The 20,454-nt window shown below is 41.1% G+C and overlaps 1 protein-coding gene across 13 annotated transcripts in view; it reads left to right on the top strand.

The window, feature by feature from the left end:
• The window catches only part of VEZT (vezatin, adherens junctions transmembrane protein), a 98,693-nt gene that overhangs the window by 10,233 nt on the left and 68,006 nt on the right, over window positions 1-20,454 (top strand). For 4 of the 13 annotated variants that reach the window (XM_043492172.1, XM_038420019.2, XM_038419994.2 and 1 more), the window contains exons 2-3: window positions 6,529-6,791; window positions 19,814-19,942. The exons of 2 other annotated variants lie outside the window; for them this stretch is intronic. In XM_043492172.1, coding sequence (XP_043348107.1) covers window positions 6,607-6,791; window positions 19,814-19,942 — 314 coding nt within the window. In that variant the 5' untranslated portion in view covers window positions 6,529-6,606. Of the gene's footprint in view, window positions 1-1,590; window positions 2,046-6,528; window positions 6,792-13,280; window positions 13,332-19,807; window positions 19,943-20,454 lie in introns of those variants that run through there. 7 more of the 13 variants (XM_038420037.2, XM_038420045.2, XM_038420060.2 and 4 more) reach the window with 4 other exon arrangements.

Here is a 20,454-nt window from a genome sequence, read left to right as displayed (position 1 = left end):
TCCTGGCTGTGGTGAGGGATGAAGATCCCTGTTACTCTTCCCTTCCCCCTGCTTTTGGTTTTTCCATTCTCTCCCCTCACTAATTTCAGTACCTGATCATTGACTTCCCAAGCAGCCATCTGAAATTGATATGATTCTTGACATTTTCCTTGCTGGTAGTGGGGTTCTGCATATAGCACTAGTGAAACTGATCAGTCTTGTTAATTTCACTGTGTCTCTGCTTAGAAAAGCTATGTACAGTTGCAGATGTGTTAGAGCTGCCTGTCTGCAGACTCAGAAAGATTATACTGTGTTGGTTTACCTGTGGTTCACTTTTGGGAGACTATTCTTGCAGCCATAAAGTCTAGAAACTTAATTTTTAAATGAAAGCTTAAATTCTGGAGAATATTAGAAGCCGTCTCTCTTGCCAGGGCAAACTTTCCCACTCCCAAGGAATGGATTTTTAAAGCTCTGTCTACATTTAATGAGGTTATACTGAGAGATCCCTTCATGGCTTATTTTTTTTGTATAGCAGCATATTAAAACCATATCACCTTGTATCATGTTTGTGTAGTAATATTAGAGTTGTGTAATATATAGTAGTAGAGATCTTTACTGATGGTTATCCAAAGACACTAGTACTATAGCAAGAAAAGTGACCAGAATAATTTAGATGCAGATAAACATGAAGTGGGCTTCAACGGTTTGTGTATAACGGGTTCAAAAAAGAACCAGATACGTTCTTTTACTTACTAAGTTATAAGACTTAGAAGGGAGCTGGCCAGGTAGGGAGAAGAACTGGCCTTGGGAGCTCCTGAGGAAGGATGCAGAAGCTGCTCCTCTGCGAAGAGAGGAACCAACCCATTAGGACAGGGGTTCTCAAACTGGGGGCTGGGACCCCCCCAGGGGTCGCAAGGTTATTACATGGGGGGTCACGAGCTGTCAACATGCACCCCAATCCCTGCTTTGCCTCCAGCATTTATAATGGTGTTAAATATATGAAAAAGTATTTTTAATTTATTAGGGGGGTCACACTCGGAGGCTTGCTGTGTGAAAAGGGTCACCAGTAAAAAAGTTTGAGAGCCACTGCGCTAGAATCAGACAGTCTAAAGGCATTGTGTTTGTTTTGTGTTATCTTGATTGTAGACTGGAAAAGCTTGAACTATAGAGTGTATGCCTGAAAGTGCATAGGAAGTGGCCTAGGGAGGACTGTCTTAAGGTGCTCCGGGGTGCCTGACCTTGGCTACTCTCAGAGGGCCCTGAGCCAGAGTCTGGTACAGTGGGAGGGCCTGGGCTCCCCTACTACCCTCTAACCACTATATGCCACCTCCATCAAGCACCAACTGTTACACATCCATACAACCGAAGTATAAGATTTCTTTTTCTCCTATCACAGTTCAGATCCCAGAGGAAAGTCTATTCTATATCAAAAAGAAGTTTTGGAAGCTGGGTCAAGAGGACCAAAGATACAGAGAATCAAAACCACAAATCAAAGTTCATAGTTCAAGCCTCATTTTATAATTGAACATTAACGTGCTGAACTGGGAAGAAGTTTGGCTATGCAGTCAGATTTTGAATATGCAAGTTCACATCTGGAACTCCACCCATTAAAAAGATTTTGCATTTGAGCTATATATTTTAGTTCAGGCCTCTTCCTAATACAGACAGTCAGACTCATACACCTCGGAAAATAGATATCTGTGTGCAGAAAAGAAATCTGTAGGATTGGAAGGAAACTCTCTGTCTTCTTGCAGGAGTGGAAGAAGCCCACCACCAGAAATGAGTCCTTGTGACAGGGCATACAAATCCTGCACCAGTAAGGAAGGAGTTAAGCAGTTGCCCTGGGTCTTGGCAGCCCCAGCCCACCACTCCTGCAATGCATGCAGAGCTTAGAGGAGGAACTCAAAAGGAGGGCAGGCCAGCTCAATTGAGGTGGACAGTGGAAGGGAACAGACCTGTGCTCTGAGCTCTTGGGAAGGAGCACCGCAGGAGCTCTTGTTAACTGAGACCTGGCAATACTGACTTGACCAAGCCTGCAAAGGAGGGGCTGATGATTATTTTTGAAGGTCAGAAACTTCGTTGTTTGTTCAGTTCTTTAATTTACCCTGTGGGGAAAAAGGGGACTCTGGTAGGAAGTGATCCGGGGAGGCCCTGGATCAGAGCCCAAAGGAGATAGTGGGCCCAGTTTCCCCAAATAATCCCTAAAGAGGGGACAATGGTAGGAGTCTATCCTCAGCAGGCAACCAAACTGGAGAAGGCTCTAGACACACAAGGGTCCAGACCCCAAGTCCCTGACCTAAGTAGAGGGCCTCAAAGCTCTTTCAGGCAACCAAAGACTTGCTTTCTTTCATGGACTAGAATGTGTGACCTGGCTGGATGGCTGAGTCACTGCAGGGCCAGATCACGGCTGTCAACAGGAGTTCCAGGAAAGAAGAGGACTTGCCAAGTCCTGCCTGACCACTGGGTGGCACTAGTGGTAAATGACTCTCTTTACAGTCTTGAAAATAATGGATAAAAGAATGCCATACCATAGAATGTATAGAATATCCAAAACCACATTTAATTCAAGCAAAGCCTGTAAATCATGATATAAACTGCTATCAATTTTCTTTTCCTGTAGAAATATAAGGCCTATTCTCTAATCTGAAAAATTTGAGTCTATTCCATCTCTTTTGCAGCTTTCAAGAAATCCAAAAATATGTATACCTTGAGTAGCTAGACAAATATGCCAAATATCATAGGTTCAAGAAGAACACTGTGATGGCTACACTTTCAGGCATCCAGTCAGGAAACTATATGGTGTTGACTGACATGGTGGAAGTGCAGCTTTGACATTTTGATATTCATTTGTCACAGAAAGCTTATTGGATCCTTGTGAAATTTAGAAAAATCCCAGTGTAAGGGTCTACCTTTACCTGGTATAATGGAGCAAGCTTTAATTCACCCCCTTTGAAGATGTACATGTTTTCTACATAGATAAAATAGCCATGCACATGTGTAGCACAGCTTTCCTTTGGTTAAAATGTTGGTTAAACTGCAGCCGGTGGATAAAGTGAATTTTTGAATCCCTCATCACTTGTTCAGTCAAAACCAGTTTTTAACAACACACTCAGACCATTCCCAATGAAAGTTATTTCCCACTCAATTTCAGCTGTGCTAGAACAGGTGTTTTTTTGTTTTGTTTTTTAAAAAACAAGTCAAGCTTTTTATTACTGTGGGGAAAGTGTACGCTACCTGCCTCTCATTCAAAAACCCCTGAAATCTGTTAGGCTCACACCTTCAAAAGAGTTTTCTTTTTGACAGAAACCAAACCTAGAAATCTTCAGCCAGAAGGAGTCTCAGAAGGTTATAAGGGATGGAAAACAATAGCAGTTGAGAGCTGTAATAGTCTTATGATGTCATCGAAGCATAGAACTGGAAGGGATCTCAGTAGGTCACTTTATTATGACACCACATACTAGAAAGATTAAGGAAGAAATAATCTTGCTCTCTTCCCATTTTATAAATCCATTGCAGGATTCAATACACAAAGCCAACTTAAAATTTACACTTCTGTAAAAGATGTGTTACTTACCATTCTCACAAGCATCATCTAAGATTACTATAATTGAAAGAAGGGAAAAATTATTTTTCTCCCATTTTGTTTACTTCATGCATTTGTGTATTTTGTGTACATTTAGTTTCCATGGTTTCTCTTTTTCTGGTCAGTCATTTCCCCGTTTGTGTGGACCTTTCACACAGCAATAGGGAGAGAAAATAAGGTAAATACAAGTTTTAAATATTAGAAAATGTGATTGTTATACCACAAAAATTGGCAGGAGGATTCAGAGGCATGTTTAGTACTTGAAAATATTTTAACTCACGGTCTGAAATTGACTAGCTATTAAGCTGAATTTCCTACAAGTAGACTCTCAAAGGGAAGAGAGATGGGAAAAATGTTAGAGGTACATATAAAAATCTAAAATGTATTGGGTATTATTTCTTGTCTCTTTTCCTCTCAGAAAAAGTCAACAGTAATGTAACTTGATCTCTTTCTCTCAAGTTTGCTTATACAATCAAAACTACACACTGTGCAATCCATTGGGACACTAGCCCTCTGGGGCTGCAAAGGTTAGCAGTTAGTAGGACTCTGCTTGTTGCTAAGTTAAACATTATGGCATATAGTTCTGTAACTTTTCTGTGCTTATAGTATATTGGTTGTATTTCAGATGTGAATATTCTATTTAAATATTCTATTCATATTCTAGTTAAATCAAATTCAGAAACCCCCTGAAAAAAACTGTTTCTGTGTTCTTGAAGTAGACAAATGAGAATCCATCTTTAGCTCTTTGGCTGCAGATATTGCATATCCTCCTAGATGTGTGCTTTTTAAAAAATGCCTGCCTTGAGGCACTAGGTCAGGTAACAGCAGTTTGGGGCCCTGCAAGATATTTCCTGCTTGGCTGTTTAACCTTCCAGAAAGCTTCTGCTGGTGTTTTTGTGTGTGTGTGTGTGTGTGTGTGTGTGTGTTTTTGGCTCTTTGTTTTGCCAACCCTCCTATGTTTTGTAATAGCTTATATTTTGCAGCACAGGATCTCTATTATATCTTAACAATGATACCAGTGTGTTAGATCTCAATCCTCAGGGATCAAATTTTGGAGAGGAGAGAAATAATGGTGCTCTCCCAAGTGCCACTAACACATCTGCTTCCTTGCAACACTATGGTGAGACAGCAATCACAGTGCCTTCCCTTATAAGGACATGTCTACACTACAAACTTAAGTCGATCTGTGTTAGGTCAACTTACAGTCAGAGCAGTAGTTACTGCAGTGGTTCATGTCCGCACTACCCTCCTGTCGGTGGCACGCATCCTCACAAGGAATGCTTCCGCTGACTTAAGGGGGCAGTATGGGAGGCTGAGATCCTGGTCTTTTGGCTCCCTGCTCCCCTCCGGGAGCCTGGCTTGCCCCCCAGACTCCGTCTTAGGAGCACAGCTGCCCTCCTGGGCTGTCAGCTCCCTGCTTCCTGCCATGAGCTCGGCAGCTGCCTTGGTTCCCAGCAGGGAGCTCTGCGCCCAGAGCCTGGGCAGTTGTTGGGCTCCCAGCAGGGAGCTGGGCACCTCGGTGCAGCTGGGCTCCCAGTGGGGAGCCAGGAGCCCAGGTTTTCTTGTCAATTGCAGGCTCCAGCACAGAGCCCTGAAATTGACAAGAATGACAGCCAACAGCCCATGTAAGTAATCCTCAGTCTGTGTGCGTCACCCTAATTACACCGATATAAGCCCTACACCTCTTTTGGAGGTGAAGTTATTATGTTGGTGTAGCAGGACACTTACATCAGTAGAAGCAAAGCTGTACTGTAGTCACTGATATAATTAGGTCGACTTAACTCTGTAGTGTAGACCAGGCCTTAATCATCATAATGGGATTGTCCCTCTTTCTTCTCATGTGTTTTGCTTAATAGTGAAATTGATAACAATGTTGAAATTTAATTGATTCTTGGGATTCAGAGTTAATACCAACTGAGATGGATAAGAGAAGGTCACACCTCAGAGCTATTGTTTAAAGCTGTCTGCAGACTCAGAAGGTGTTAGGTTGGTTTAGACTGACTCCAGTTTAAAAAAAGTTCAGCTCATAGAGCTACTGCAAACTAGCCAGTGGGCTCCTTACTCAGTTGAGTTTTGCTCGTGTAAGGAATATGGGGTTGGATGTTTGCACATTCCTAAACTTCCTGCATCAAGCTCCAGGTACAGATTTTGGGAACATCCAGCAGTATCTTCCTTTACCTGCCTCCGTTCCTTTTGCCCTCTATCAATGATGCACTTACCACTTTTTGTTATACTCTTTCAATTATGATTCTCCACTTATGTCTTTGTCATGAAAGCTTCAGACTGTACCCTGCAGCCCCTGTTTTAAGTGGGGAAATAGTATTGTGGCCAGTACTAATGAATATGAGAGCTCTGTCTAGTATTCCTTAAATATACATTATCTTAACATTTCTTTATAAAGTACTTCTGTGGTGGCAATAACATGCAGCTACCTGCAGAATCTGTGTAAGGAAAAATTCCAAGAGCTTTATCTTCTCACAGTTACAATGGTGTGGAACTTACTTAACCCTTTCAGTGCAGTTAGATATACCATGTAATTGAAATATGTTGTACATCAGAAATTCTCCTGGAATAATGAGAGGAGAGGTAAATGGATCCAAGGACTGCTTTGAATGCTGCATTTAAGCTATATTTTGCTTTAGCTTTTCTGCTGAAGTACTAAAGAAACGAAGTACTGTCTACTACCCATTACAGAGAAAATGGAGTAGTAAATTTAAATGACTTTCTTTCGCTGTCTCAAAATCATTGTCTAATATTAGCTTTGTGTTGTGAGCGATTTGCTGGATGACCGTCAAATCAAATGAGATGATTACCAGCCAAGAGAATACGACCAATACTTTTAAATACTGTTGCTTGGAAAGCCTTTTTAATGGCTTTTATCTGACGTTGAAGTGCAGTAATTCTTTTAAGCGGTATCTTTTTAAAAGCTTTTAACAATCCATCATCCGCTTCTCCCCTTCCCCTAGTTATAAATCAACATTAGTCAGGAAAAATTGCACCATCCTGGTAAGTTTCAAACTGCTTCTACTGATGCTGCCAGGAAAATGCTACTGTGCAGGAGCACAGGTGCAATTACATTGACTGTTACTTCTCATCTTCTGCGTGGGTCACCCTGGAGGCACAAGTGGAAAGAAACAGGGAGGTGGGAGAGATTCTCACAGACACATGGGAAGAGCATAGAAGAGAGAAATGGAATTCCCTTTTCCGGGAGACACAGACTGCACTATCTGTGAGTTTTTAACTTTTTTTTTTTTTTTTTTAAATATAGACTTAAAAATTAAGTGTTTTGCTTTGGGTTTGGCCACTGCTCATTTTGGCCTTTGCTGTAACTACAGTGAAAAAGCGGTAATGTTTTTATTGAGGGTTTTTTTAAAGGCTGTACTCGAGGTAATGTAATCTCTGGTAGTGTTCTTTTCACAGAGCAGCAACTTCAGCTTTGGAGGAAAGCATTCCAGTGTTTTAAGAAAAGCTCTTAAAACATGCTAGTCTGGAGAAGGTATTAAATGTTATTTTAAAGTGATATTGCTTAGTTAGCTAAATCTTAAAATTTAAAGATTGGGACTGGAGAAGATTTTTCTGGGAAGTAAAATTGTGGTAATAGAAAATGTTAGTTTTATCGAGGAGCCCTCATATTTTAGAGTTTTACTGGAGAAACCCTGAGTCATTTGCCTCATGATGCATCAACAGAAATAATGTGGGCGTGGCTTTGATTTTAGTTGCTATTGTAATAAGTCAAGGAAAGCTTCTAACATGGTAGTTTCATTTGTTATTACAATGTTATTTGTCATAATTTGCAAAGAACACTGTAGTGCAATGTGGTTATTATGAAAAGCTACAGTAGATTTATGTGTTGTTGGGGAGACAGCTCACCTCTGATTTACTGTCTGCTTTCTGGAATTAGGAAACTCCCTCCTGTAATAATCTTCCTGTCACACAATGTTGCACAATTGTTGGATTTTCTTATCTATCTTCAACTTTTAAGTTTATTTATTATTCAGTTCATTTTTTACTGTAGGCTTAATCTGAGTTTCAGTTGCACACAAGACTCAGAGTTGGTCTTCTCAGTTTAGATCAGGGGTTCTCAAACTGGGGGTCGGGATCCCTCAGGGGGTCACGAGGTTATTACAGGGTCATGAGCTGTCAGCTTCCACCCCAAGCCCCGCTTTGCCTCCAGCATTTATAATGGTGTTAAATATATGAAAAAGTGTTCTTAATTTATAAGGAGGGGGTTCGCACTCAGAGGCTTGCTATGTGAAAGGGGTCACCAGTACAAAAGTTTGAGAACCACTGGTTTAGACAGTGTTTAACCAACTCATTGCTGGTGACAGCAAACATGGCTTGCACGTGACTGTGTGGGACAAATTAGAATGGAAAGAGAGGCAACTCATCAATGTGAGTTACATATGTGCATCAAAGGAATATAAAAGTTTCTTGGTAATCCTAGAATTTTCAGTTTCCAACACACACTACTGGCAGTTATCACAGTAAAATTACCTTTTTCATGCAGGTAATACTCAATGTTTTATGATTACAGCAATGTACACCTACTGAACCTTGACATGTTCAAGCAAACCATGGAGCAAGAATCAGAGGTTTAACTATTCTTAAAATAGGTTTAAAAGTAAGTTTGTTCTCTGTTTTCAGGAACAAAGAGGGAACAAGTGAGTAAGAAATGTTGTTTAATTATCTGAGTTAGAACTTACATTATAATGCAGATTGAGAGATTTAGTTACTGATTTCTTCAAAAGCTTCATGAAGATGAAAAATTCTATGTAAGTAATAAAGACAATATTTCTGTCTCTCTTGAAGGGGCACAATCTATATAAGAGGATCCCATTTTAACAGGATCCTATTCTAATGATGAAGTTACACAAATGATGGGTTTTGGAATCTTTCATCAAAATGCTGAAAGCTTCATGTGTATGTTCCCACACAAGAAATGTACTCCTCAGCCTTATAATTCCCTTACGAGATTTCCTAGCTATTACCTGGTTAAAATGTGTCATGGGGGGCGGGGGGGGAGATTCTCTACAGGCTGGTACAGAAATTCCAGAGAAGTTATACAAACCTTATAACTGTCCAAGTGACAGATTGGTCAGTATCATTTAAAATCAGACCATATCTAGGTCATTTCCCCCACCCCCATAAATGCATTCATACCATTAGTGGTATCTCTAGTAGCACAAGTGTCATCTTTGAATGTTATGGGTGAGAGGACTGGGAAGCTGAACATTTTGCCATGCGTACTGTGAATGAGAGAGCTCTCTCTTAGTAGAAGAGGCCCTCTGAAGAGCATGCATTAACTCATTATGATTCTTACCACTCTTCTCCCAGTGGCCTCACCCCTCTAGGCCTATTCATTGCTTGTCCTTTGACATAGGCTGTAATCTTTTAATGGATACTCACTATAAAGCAGTGCTAAATTCTTTTTTTTTTTTTTACTTAAAATTAATGGGACTTCTTAGCCATTGGATTGCTCCGGGGGGGTTGTCCAAGCTAATGGAAACTGACAGATCCACCCATAACGGACACATAATAAAAACCTTCAAGAAGTGCACCAGAAGGAACTCTAATGAAACTCAGTGCAATCAAAAAAATATGATCTGTATTTTACACTGCTTATTGTCAAATGGTTCTCAACCTGTGATCCACAAACCCCTGGGGGTCTGCGGACAATGTCTAAGGGCTCCGTGAAAGACATGAAAGAAAAAAATGACTTAACAGAATTCAACTGTATATACGGAGAATAGATTCTCAAAGGATCTGCAATTCCATTTGAAATTTTTTAGGGGTCCACAAATGAAAAAAAGTTGAAATCACTGTAATAGAGGACAGATAGTTTTTTAAAAGCACCTAAATCCCATTGTCCAGTGACTTACATACTTAGGAGCCTTTCTCATTGAAATTCAAAGTGAAGATTATTATATAATTATTACTATTTTTACTGAAAATAAACTGGATTATACAGAAAATATATCATTTAAAACTAGCTACAATGTTTTGATAATGTGGCAGTGAATTGAGTTACAAAAAAAGAATTCAATTACCCTTTATGTAGTGCCTCACCTATTAAATATAGAGCGTAATATCTTACTTAGATTTTCCTGTCTCTGGTGGGTAGAGTATCTGGAAGTAGTGTGATAGGAATTTTTATACCCTTTGCCTCCCTTCCCTCCTTTTCTGTGGGAAATGCCAGTCAATCTAGATGACATCAGACCAGTTACTGCGATTAGTTTATTTAAAATGATCTCCCTCTGGGATCATTCCCTTTCATGCTATGCACATTTGAAGTGACATCACACTGTCAGAATAAAAATATCTCTTTTCTTGTTCCTTGAGGGTAAGCAGTTTTCAGTCTTTTGTTTCATACTGAAAACTTACTCTGTGATAGATGTGAGTCAGTAATTAAAGATCTAGTTCACATTTCCCATCCATTTAATTGGTTTATTCCAAACCTGGGCTCAGTCCATCCGCGGTAACTATGTCTACACTGGAGGATTTTAGCAACAAAATCCCACCCGTGGTGGTGCTGGTTCAGCTGCACAGATTAGGGCCCGAGTGTAAGCTAGGGCTATGCCTACACTGTACTTTTGTGGTTAAAACTTTTGTTGGTCAGGGAGTGTGAAAAAAACAAACCCCCTGACCGACAAAAGTTTTAATGACAAAAAGCTCCCAGCAACAAAGCTACCGCCTCTCGTTGTGAGTGGTTTTATTTTGTCTGGAGGAGAGCTCTCTCCTGCCAGCAAAGAGTAGCTACACCAGCAACAAGGCTTTAAGGGGCAGGCAAACTTTTTGACCTGAGGACCACATTGGGTTTCCAAAATTGTAGGGAGGGCTGGTTAGGGGAGGCTGTGTCACCCCTCCCCCGCTTCTTGCCCCCTGATGGCCCCACCGAGGCCCCTGCCCCACCCACCCCTCCCTGTCCCCTGACCGCCCCCGGATTCTCTGCCCCTGATTGCCCCCTACCGCCTCATCCAACTCGTCCTCTCATTCCTGACTGCCCCCCCCCGTTGCACCTCCACCCCATCCAACCACCACTTCTCCCTGACCGCCCCCGGAACCCCTGCCCCTGTCTGCTCCCTGCCTCCCCATCCAACCCCCCACTCCTTCCTGACTGTCCTCCTGGGACCCCTGCCCCCATTCAACCCCCCATTTCCTGCCTTCTGACTGCCCCGACCACTATCCACACCCCCACCTCCTGACCACCATCCTGAATTCCCCTGCCCTCTATCCAACCCCCACTGCTCCCTGCCCCCTTACCGCACTGCCTGGAGCACTGGTGGCTGGCGGCACTACAGCCATGCTGCCTAGAGCACCAGGACAGGCAGTTGAGCCGCCCGGCTGGAGCCAGCCACACCGCCACGCAGCACAGAGCACCGGGTCAGGCTGCGGCTCTGCAGTTGTGCTGCTACCCAGAGAGCTGAGGCTGCGGGGGAGGGGGAACCCCAGGCAAGGAGCCGCGGGCTAGCCTCCCGGGCCAGGAGTTCAGGGCCGGGCAGGAGGGTCCGGCGGGCTGGATGTGGCCCGCGGGCCGTAGTTTGCCCACCTCTGCTTTAGTGGCACAGCTGTGTTGCTGTAAACTGTGAAGTGTAGACATAGCCAAGGTGGCAGCAGCTTCTGGTGTTTTTACTACTGTTTCACAGAAATAGCATTAGAAAGACAAGGTGGGTGACACATCTGTTTTTGGATCAATGTCTGTTAGTTGGCACATGTTCTGAGAAACCATTCTAGGTACTGCAGTGGTGTTAATGGGCCACTCTACCTTGCATGAGCCCTCAGAGTATGGGCTACCTACCTATGCTACTTCCCTCTTGTATTTAGCTATGGCGCCTGAGTGTCTTTCCCAGAGCCGCACAAGAGCTCTGTTTTAAGCTCAAAAGCTTGTCTCTCTCACCAACAGAAGTTGGTCCAATAAAAGATATTATCTCACACACCTTGTCTCTTTAATAATCTGGGGCCGACATGACTACAGCTATACTGCATACAGAAGTAAGTAGTATGTCACCGTCACCAGCATGTGCATACAGGTAGATGGGTTCTGGTCAACTTTACCTCTGTGCAGTGTAGTGAAGAAAGTAGACCAGAGAGGCTACCTAAGTAGGGGCATGCATGCCTTGGTATGGCAGTGGAAAAACTGTTTGCACTATTGAGGCTGTTATAAAAGCTATTTCCCTCCATGTTGGCACTGCATTGGTGACTAGCCGTGCTTGAAGCACTCCAATCCAAACAATGTTTGTAGTGCCTGTGTGCTGTTAGGAAGCTTGCATATGAGCTGTTATAGGTGTGTTGTTAGCACACCAGATTATTTTTTAGCTAACACAAGGCCCAAGTTTATACCTTTCTCTTCTGAGTTTTCGTGCTTGCAGGACATTTTAAACAAATTTAACATTACATTTTTAAAAACAGAAATATCATACTCTACTGTGTGGCACTTAATGTTTCTGTTAAATTAAATACTTCTGCTTGGGTGGAATACTCTACTTGGAGGAAAATGTACTTTCTTACCAGCTAATTCAGAACTGCATGACGCTTTAATGATACATTCCAGATTTACCTGCATTTGAAGAGGTATCCTTCTTTAACAGAAAGGGCACTTGAAGAAAATGCCATTGCGCTGTTGCACTGGAAAATTCCCCACAAGGAGCTGAGTCACTTGTCTACTCCAGAGTGTTGTACTGTGTCCATCATTGTGGGTGAAGGGAATTGTCTGCACAGAGCTTTGAATTGAGATGCCTTAAAAATAGACTCATGAATTTGTTAGAACTCGTGTTTGAGTTTCAGGTAGTGAATGAAAAATGAGCCATTTTTGTGAGTAATTGAACGAGAACATGCCAAAGTATGCATATGGTTTGATTTAAATTTATGCCAATGACTGAGGAAGTACTTTGGAAATGGAAGTAAAAATAACGGTAGCTACCATGTTATAGATCTAAACTGTATAAAAGCAAGTGGTTAAGTTGTTTGTATAGAAACAATGACTGAAATAAGTGTTTGCTAAATGGCAAGAAGGCTTTTGAAGCTGCAAATTATGTACCTACTGTGATAGTGGTATTTTAATCTAGTTTTCCTTGACTTAATTCAGATGTTGTTATGCTAGCAGCAGGTAATGGCAATTAATGTACCAATTTATTTTAAAGATTTATCTAGGTCTTAGGTCAATTTCCCAAAGCTCATGCAGAGATTTGTGAAACTCTTCACAGATGCATTGCATACACAAACTTCCAGGATTATATGCACTTTTTACTTGGGAAAATCATATTAGTTTTGAGATTGAAGAACATTTCTGGCCTCTTACTGATGACATGTCTACTTGACTTTCCACTGAGTAAATTTCTTCTTTAATTAGTGTTATGAGTGAATTGTAATCTAGTAAAATGCTCATATGCTTCAGCAAGACTTCTTTCTGCCATTTTACGGCAGTTTTTTAATAAATACTCCAGAGGGATTTTTTGCTGAACAGTTGAAATAGGGTGCATTCTTCGCTTATTGGCTAAGTAGTGTGACAGATTCAGACCAGAAGAATATAAGAGTGCTGGAAGGCAGGTATATCAACCTTCAGAATGAGCAGGCCCTTGTTCCCTGGATAGCCAAACAAAGGCTACTCCAGGCCAATTAAGACACCTGATGTCAATTAACCAGTTAAGGCTAATGGAGACAGCTGGAACCAATCAAGGTCCCACTTATACTGTTTAAAAGCTCTCCTTCCAGTCCCCTCCAGGAGGCTGAGGTGAAAGGAGCTAGAGGAGAGGAAGCATTGCTGAATCCTGAGGTAAGGGTGAAGCTAGGAAAAGGGGACCACTGGGGAAGTGGCCCAGGGAATCAAAGTGGAGTCAATGGTGAAGGGAAAGCCACCAACAGCTGCTACCATTAGGGTTCCTGGGCTGGAACCCGGAGTAGAGGTAGGGCCCAGGTTCCCTTCCTCCCCACACTCTACAGAGATCCCCTGGAGAAGAGAAGTAGGACTTGGTCCAGGCAGGAGGCAGAACTGTGCCTACTTAGCTCTACGCCGCAACAGAGACTGTGGGGTGTTCCCCCTTCCCATCTCCCATATTGACCGGTGATGAAAGTAACTCAATAGGCTGTGACTCTTGCCACTACACTGAGAAAGGGAGGTCACACTGGGACCTTATCGAGTTTCTGAGGCCACTGAAACCGCCCAGAAGCGTGGGACCCCCAATACAGGTTTGGGGCTTTGTCACAGTAGTTTTCAACCATTTTTCACTTGCAGACCCCTAAAAAATTTCAAATGGAGGTGTGGACCCCTTTGGAAATCTTAGAAATAGGTAGAAACCCACACCCCTTAGAAAACCACTGGACTAATCCTTTCCTTTGTTATGAGTCTGAAACTTCTGCATTTTAAAAAAAAAAAAGTCTCTGGAAAAATGTAATAGAATCTGCTTCACATTCTTGTCATTTACTGAATGAGGTTTACATTGGGTCAAGCGATTAAAAAAATTAATCGCACTGTTAAACAATAATAGAATACCATTTATTTAAATATTTTGGATGTTTTTCTACATTTTCAAATGTATTGATTTCAATTACAACACAGAATACAGAGTGTACAATGCTCACTTTATATTTATTTTTGATCACAAGTATTTGCACTGTAAAAAAACCAAAAGCAATTGTATTTTTCAATTCACCTAGTATAGGTACTGTAGTGCAATCTCTTTACAATGACAGTTAACTTACGAATGTAGAATTATGTACCAAAAAATGCACTCAAAAATAAAACAATGTAAAACTTTAGAGCCTACAAGTCCACTCAATCCTACTTCTTGTTCAACCAATTGCTCAGGCAAACAAGTTTGTTTATATTGGCAGGAGATAATGCAAACTTCTTGTTTACAGTGTCACCTGAAAGTGAGAACAGGCATTCTCATGGCACTGTTGTAGCCAGCATCGCAAGATATTTACGTGCCACATGTGCTAAAGATTCATGAGTCCCTTCATGCTTCAACCACCATTCCAGAGAACATTCGTCCCTGCTGATGACAGGTTCTGCTTGATAACAACCCAAAGCAGTGCGGACCGAGACATGTTCATTTTCATTATTTGAGTCAGATGCCACCAGCAGAAAGTTGATTTTCTTTTTTGGTGGTTTGCATTCTGTTGAGTCTTCATCAGAGTGTTGCTCTTTTAAGACTTCTGAAAGCATGTTCCACACCTCATCCCTCTCAGATTTTGGAAGACACTTCAGATTCTTAAATCTGGGGTGAAGTGCTGTTACTATCTTTAGAAATTTCACATTGGTGTCAAAATTGCACTAAAAGTGTTCTTAAAATGAGCAACATGGGCTGGGTCATCATCTGAGACTGCTAGAACATGAACTATATGGCAGAATGCAGGTAAAACAGAGCAGGAGACATACAATTCTTCTCCAAGGAGTTCAGTCACAAATTTAATTAACACAGTTTTTTTTAAACTAGCATCATCAGCCCGGAAGCACGTCCTCTGGAATGGTGGCCGAAGTATGAAGGGGCATACAAATGTTTAGCATATCTGGCAGGTAAATACCTTGCCAGATATGCTACAAAAGTGCCATGCAAATGCCTGTTCTCACTATCTGGTGAGATTGTAAATAAGAAGAGGGCAGTATTATCTCCTGTAAATGTAAACAAACTTGTTTGTCTTAATGATTGGCTGAAGCGTGGACTTGTAGGCTCTGAAGTTTTACATTGTTTTGTTTTTGAGTGCAGTTATGCAACCAAAATCTACATTTATAAGTTGCACTTTCACAACAAAGAGATTGCACTACAGTACTTGTATGAGGTGAATTGAAAAATATTATTTTTATCATTTTTACAGTGCAAATATTTGTAATAAAAAACGCTTTGATTTCAATTACAACACACGATAGAATATATATGAAAATGTAGAAAAACATCCAAAATATTTAATAAAGTTCAATTGGTATTCTATTGTTTAACAGTGCGATTAAAACTATGATTAATTGCAATTAATATTTTTGAGCTAATCACGTGAGTTAACTGTGATTAATCGACAGCCCTAGTTTACATGGATGATTTCAATAGCTCCTTTCACAGAGGCCATTTTGAGACTCCTTACAAAAGCTAAAAACATGGGGGGGAAAGGGTTTCAGGGAGTTGACTTATTTTTCTCTCTAACATGATAGAGCTATGGAGTATTCTTAAACATTTGGAGGAAGAAAAATGAATATGTAGTTATCTGTGCTATCCAAGATTGTTTCTCTTTTAATGAAACATATTTAGAGGAGCCCAAGAGAATTTTATGTTTAGTGAACAGAGTCAAAGTGCCTATAGACCTCCATTCCTTCAAGCCTGTCTTGAGCTCAGATAAAGAAAAATTCTGGTTTTGAGTTTGAGAGTCAGGGCAACAAAGTCTTCAAGTTTCTTTTCTCAGGTATTGGCTCTGTGAAATCTGTTACATAAGAGATTTTATGTATTTGTACAGGCAGTGGGCTTTGAAGATTGATTGGTTTTGTGCTGAGGATGTTAATTTTGTTTACTTAGTGTAAATTGTAAACCCTTTTGGGTCAGATAGTCATGTACTCACTCTCTTCCATCTGTGTTTCAGGCATAAAGACAACATATTAAAAATTAAACTTGTAACAGAAAGGTTTTAAGATTTGGGTGACGAGGCAACAAAATGGCAGATGAAATTCAATGTTGATAAATGAAAAGTAATGCATATTGGAAAACAATCCCAACTATACATAAAAAATGATGGGATCTAAATTAGCTGTTAACACTCAACAAAGAGATCTTGGAATCATTTTGAACAGTTCTCTGAAAACTTCCGCTAAATGTGTTGCAGCAGTCAAAAAAAGCTAAGAGTCTTAGGAACCCATTAGGAACGGGACAGATAATGAAACAAAAGATATCGTAATTCTACTCTATAAATCCATGATTTGCCCACCCCTTGAACAGTATGTGCAGTTCTGTTCGCCCCATCTCAAAAAAGATGCATTAGATTTGGAAAAGGTACTGAGAAGGGCAACAAAAATAATTAAGGGTGTGGAGCGGTTTCCATATGAGGAGAGATTAAAAAGATGGGGACTGTTCATCTTGGAATAGAGATGATTAAGGGGGGATACGACAGAGGTCTATAAAACATGAGTGATGTGGAGAAAGTGAATAAGGAAGTGTTATTTACCCCTTCACATAACACAAGAACTAGAGGTCACCCAATGAAATTAATAGGCAGCAGAAAGTACTTCACACAACACACAGTCAAGGTGTGGAATTCGTTGCCAGGGGATGTTGTGAAGGCCAAAAGTATAACTGGGTTCAAAAAATAATTAGATAAGTTCTTGGAAGGGTCCATCAATGGCTATTAGCCAAGATGGTCAGGGATGAAAGTCCATTCTCTAAGTGTCCGTAGCTTCTCGCTGCCAGATGCTGGGACTGGATGACAGGGGATGGATCAATTGATGATTGCCTTGTTTTGTTCATTCCCTCTGAAGCATCTGACATTGAGCACTGTCAGAAGACAGGATCTTTGGCTAGATGGACTATTGGTCTGACCCAGTATGGCCCTTCTTATGTTTGCTGTATTCTGCACCATATGGATATCTGAAGAATGCTTCCCCCCCCCACCCCTTTCTTGGATAAACCACTATAAATACAAGGGAGATTGACATTAGCCAACTGTAGGGTCTTCCAAAGTTATGACTTTTGAGAAAGGACAGTTCTTCGGCACTTTCTTCAAAAGAGGTACAGGCAGTACTAAAATATCCGCAACTTCACAATCTCACAAGTGGCTTTTCTTTTTCTTCAGCTAATTATCTTATGGTCACAGATAGTGAACAAAATGTTTATCAGCTGTTCATTGCTATTTATACAGGAACTTACTGGTATGGAAAGTGTTAACTTTAATTGATGTACAGTGAATGGTAACAAATAATTATTAAGCTATTCTAGTTTTATGGTACAGAGGAAAGGAAGGAAATTATATATTTTAAATTGAAGATATTGAAAAGTGCGTGTAAAATATTTTACTCCTATAATTCCATACTTTTTTCTAGTAGTCATTATTGCTAAGAATTTTTCATGGAAACAGGATCTTTATTTCTTAAAGTGACATATCTTTAAAAATCCAGGCTTTTTAAAACAAAAATTGTGGTGATCTGTTGCGAGAAGCAATAATACCTTAAAAAGGAAAGGACAGCTTTACAATTAAAGCACACAATTGGAAAAATGATCTGAGACATATTCTTGGTTCTGCCACAGACTCCTCTGTGACCTAGAACTTAGCCTCTCTCCCCCTCAGTTTCCCACTTTTGTAAAATAATACGTACCTACTTCATAGGTAGAACCCTGTGCAGATACAAAAATGTGGATTCGCATCTGATCCGCATTTGCTAAATCAACGTGCATCCGATCCGCTAGCCGTCTTTTACGCGTGTCTGCATCCGCACCCGCAGCAGCAAGCTGTCTCTCTTGGGTTAGCAATGGGAACAGGAAGAGGAGAGGATGCAGATGAGTGAGTGGGGGGTGGGGGTCTTGCAGGGAAGAGGCGGTGTGAGGACGAGGACTGGGGGTAAGGGGTGACACGGGTGGGGTCTTGAGGAGGATGGCGGCACAGGTGCGGGATCTCGAGGAGAAGGGGTGGGGGCTGGAGGGAAGAGGTGTCGTATCGTATGCTGCTTCCAGGGGCTTGCGAGTGACGTCAGCAGCAGTGTATGTTGCATTGCAGCAGGGCAGAGGGATCAGGTGTCAGGGCCCCACCTGCTGGAATACCCAGGGCCGGGAGCGTAGCCAGTGCTGCCAAACCGGGCTATGGTGGGGACGGTGGCGCTGTCCAAGGGCCCCAAGCTGCTGGACAGGAAACGATGCGGCGAACGGGTGCTGGACAGCCTTGTCTCTGGCCTGCTGCCCAGCCCCAGCCACTGGCTGCTGGCCACCGGCCCTAAGCATGCTGCGCCCCTGGGGCTGCCTGAGCTGGATGCCGTGGGCCAGGTGCCACCAGTGAGTAGAGATATCCGTGGATATGAAGCGGATATCCGTGGATTTGCAGGGCTCTATTCATCGGTTTCCTATGATGTTTAAACCATGGTTTGTTGGAGGTTTTGTTTCAGATGGAAAAGGGGAAAAGTATAAATTATTCCGTTCCTTATAAGCTACAGTAAAAGAGCATCCATGCAGTTTGGTCACCCTTGACATCCTTTTTAAAATGCACAAATAAACCCATCAGTTGCCCCAGATCAAATCAGATAACGAAGTGAAAACATAAATGTAGTAGAAATTAATCAACCACAAACTCAATCACTACCGGAGTCTCACATCCCCATTACCCAGCTCTATCCATCACCCATCTCTTTAGCGGCAAGTGGGACATGGAGAAGGTTACTGAAAGAGAAACAAATGTTAATGTAATTTTCTGTTATAAGTTTCATTTTGCTTGAAATTGTAAAACAGAAGTTGTTTGACATTGTGATTCACTTGCATGAGTATAGTAACATATTGCTTTGGCAAGTGACAGACTAGATGAACTCGCAAAACTTTTCCATCTCTTTTTCTATGATCATGTATTACCCTGGAAAACTACGTGGGTTTTTTTCTTTCCACTAAGCATGAATAAGCATTTAGTACTGTAGATCCCTTTTGCCTTTAGAGTCATACTATAGATTGTGTACAGTCTTCTGTTAAATCTTATCCATCTGCTGCATATATACAAATGTACACGTATAGGATAGAACCTCATTAATTTGCAGTGATGTCTGGAAAACAGTGGAAATAAATTAATTTTTATGAATTATCAAGTAAGTCAATGAACAAACAGTATTTTTTTTAAAAAGCTCATTTTGTGATGCCTTGTCATTAACTTATTTTTGACACCTGTAGTTTCAGTTTGATATTCCATTCTGTGGCTTAAATGTGTTTTAAAGTATCTAAATATAAGCATTCTGAGACCTCTCTACAGCTCTTTGGTGTAATATCTTTGAGAGTGTTGGAAAACAGGTATTTTTATGTTTGTGTGAATGTTAAAATATGTGGATTGTCAAATAGTACTATGTGTGTACAGTAGAATTTTGTTTTTATGCCCTTAACACTTGTTTCGCTGGATGCTTCCTGCCCTATCACCCACCTTCCTACACTTCTGATGTACTCGATGACCCTGACTCTGAAAACTGAGCTTTCTTCCTGTTGTGTACTTTGTAGGCAATTGTGTGGCTTGATCATACTTTGGCTATGTAATCATGGCTTTTCTTTCTGAGAAGTGTTAAAGAAGCCATTTGGTCTTTCTTTTTCAATTCTCTTTCAGAATTCTCCACTTTACCAGTATTTGCAGGATTTGGGCCATACAGATTTTGAAATATGTTCAGCTGTATCGCAGAAGACAGAACAATGCACAGCAGAGGAGGGGCAACAAGAACAAGATGCCACCCAGAAAGTGAGCATTCACCTTGGCCTTGAAGCTATGTTAAAAAATATATAAAATCACAGACATTATATAAACTCTCACTATATAAAAAATTATTAGAACTAGTAGCTGCCTTATTTTGCTTTTCTGCTGATATAGTTTGAGGCTGAGGAAATGCCACTCAGGATTTAAATGTACTAGAGAGGCAGGAGACTTTCACAGCGAATTTTTAAAGAGCTGTAAGTTTTATATTATTTACCAGATTTTTTATAGTAATTTAATATGGGATTAATACAGCCTGGAAAGTTTCCAGCTTTGCTCATGTGTTGAGCTGCTAAACACCACTTAATATGTAACAAGTATACAATGGGTGGGACTTCTTGCTGGAAAGTAGAGGTAACAGTTGTCCCTGAGACACCAGAACCATACTAGTTTATGGAGAAATAACAGTGACTGGTGTTCCTAACTTCTTCTTATGGGCCTGACTCACTTTGAGTCTAGCACGCTTTCTGTAATGAACATTTCAGTGGTTTGACCTAACT

This window comes from Dermochelys coriacea, chromosome 1 (genome assembly GCF_009764565.3).
Source record: "Dermochelys coriacea isolate rDerCor1 chromosome 1, rDerCor1.pri.v4, whole genome shotgun sequence".
Taxonomy (NCBI): domain Eukaryota; kingdom Metazoa; phylum Chordata; order Testudines; family Dermochelyidae; genus Dermochelys; species Dermochelys coriacea.
Note: the sequence above shows the minus strand (reverse complement) of the source record. Positions and strands in the feature narration are given on the sequence as shown.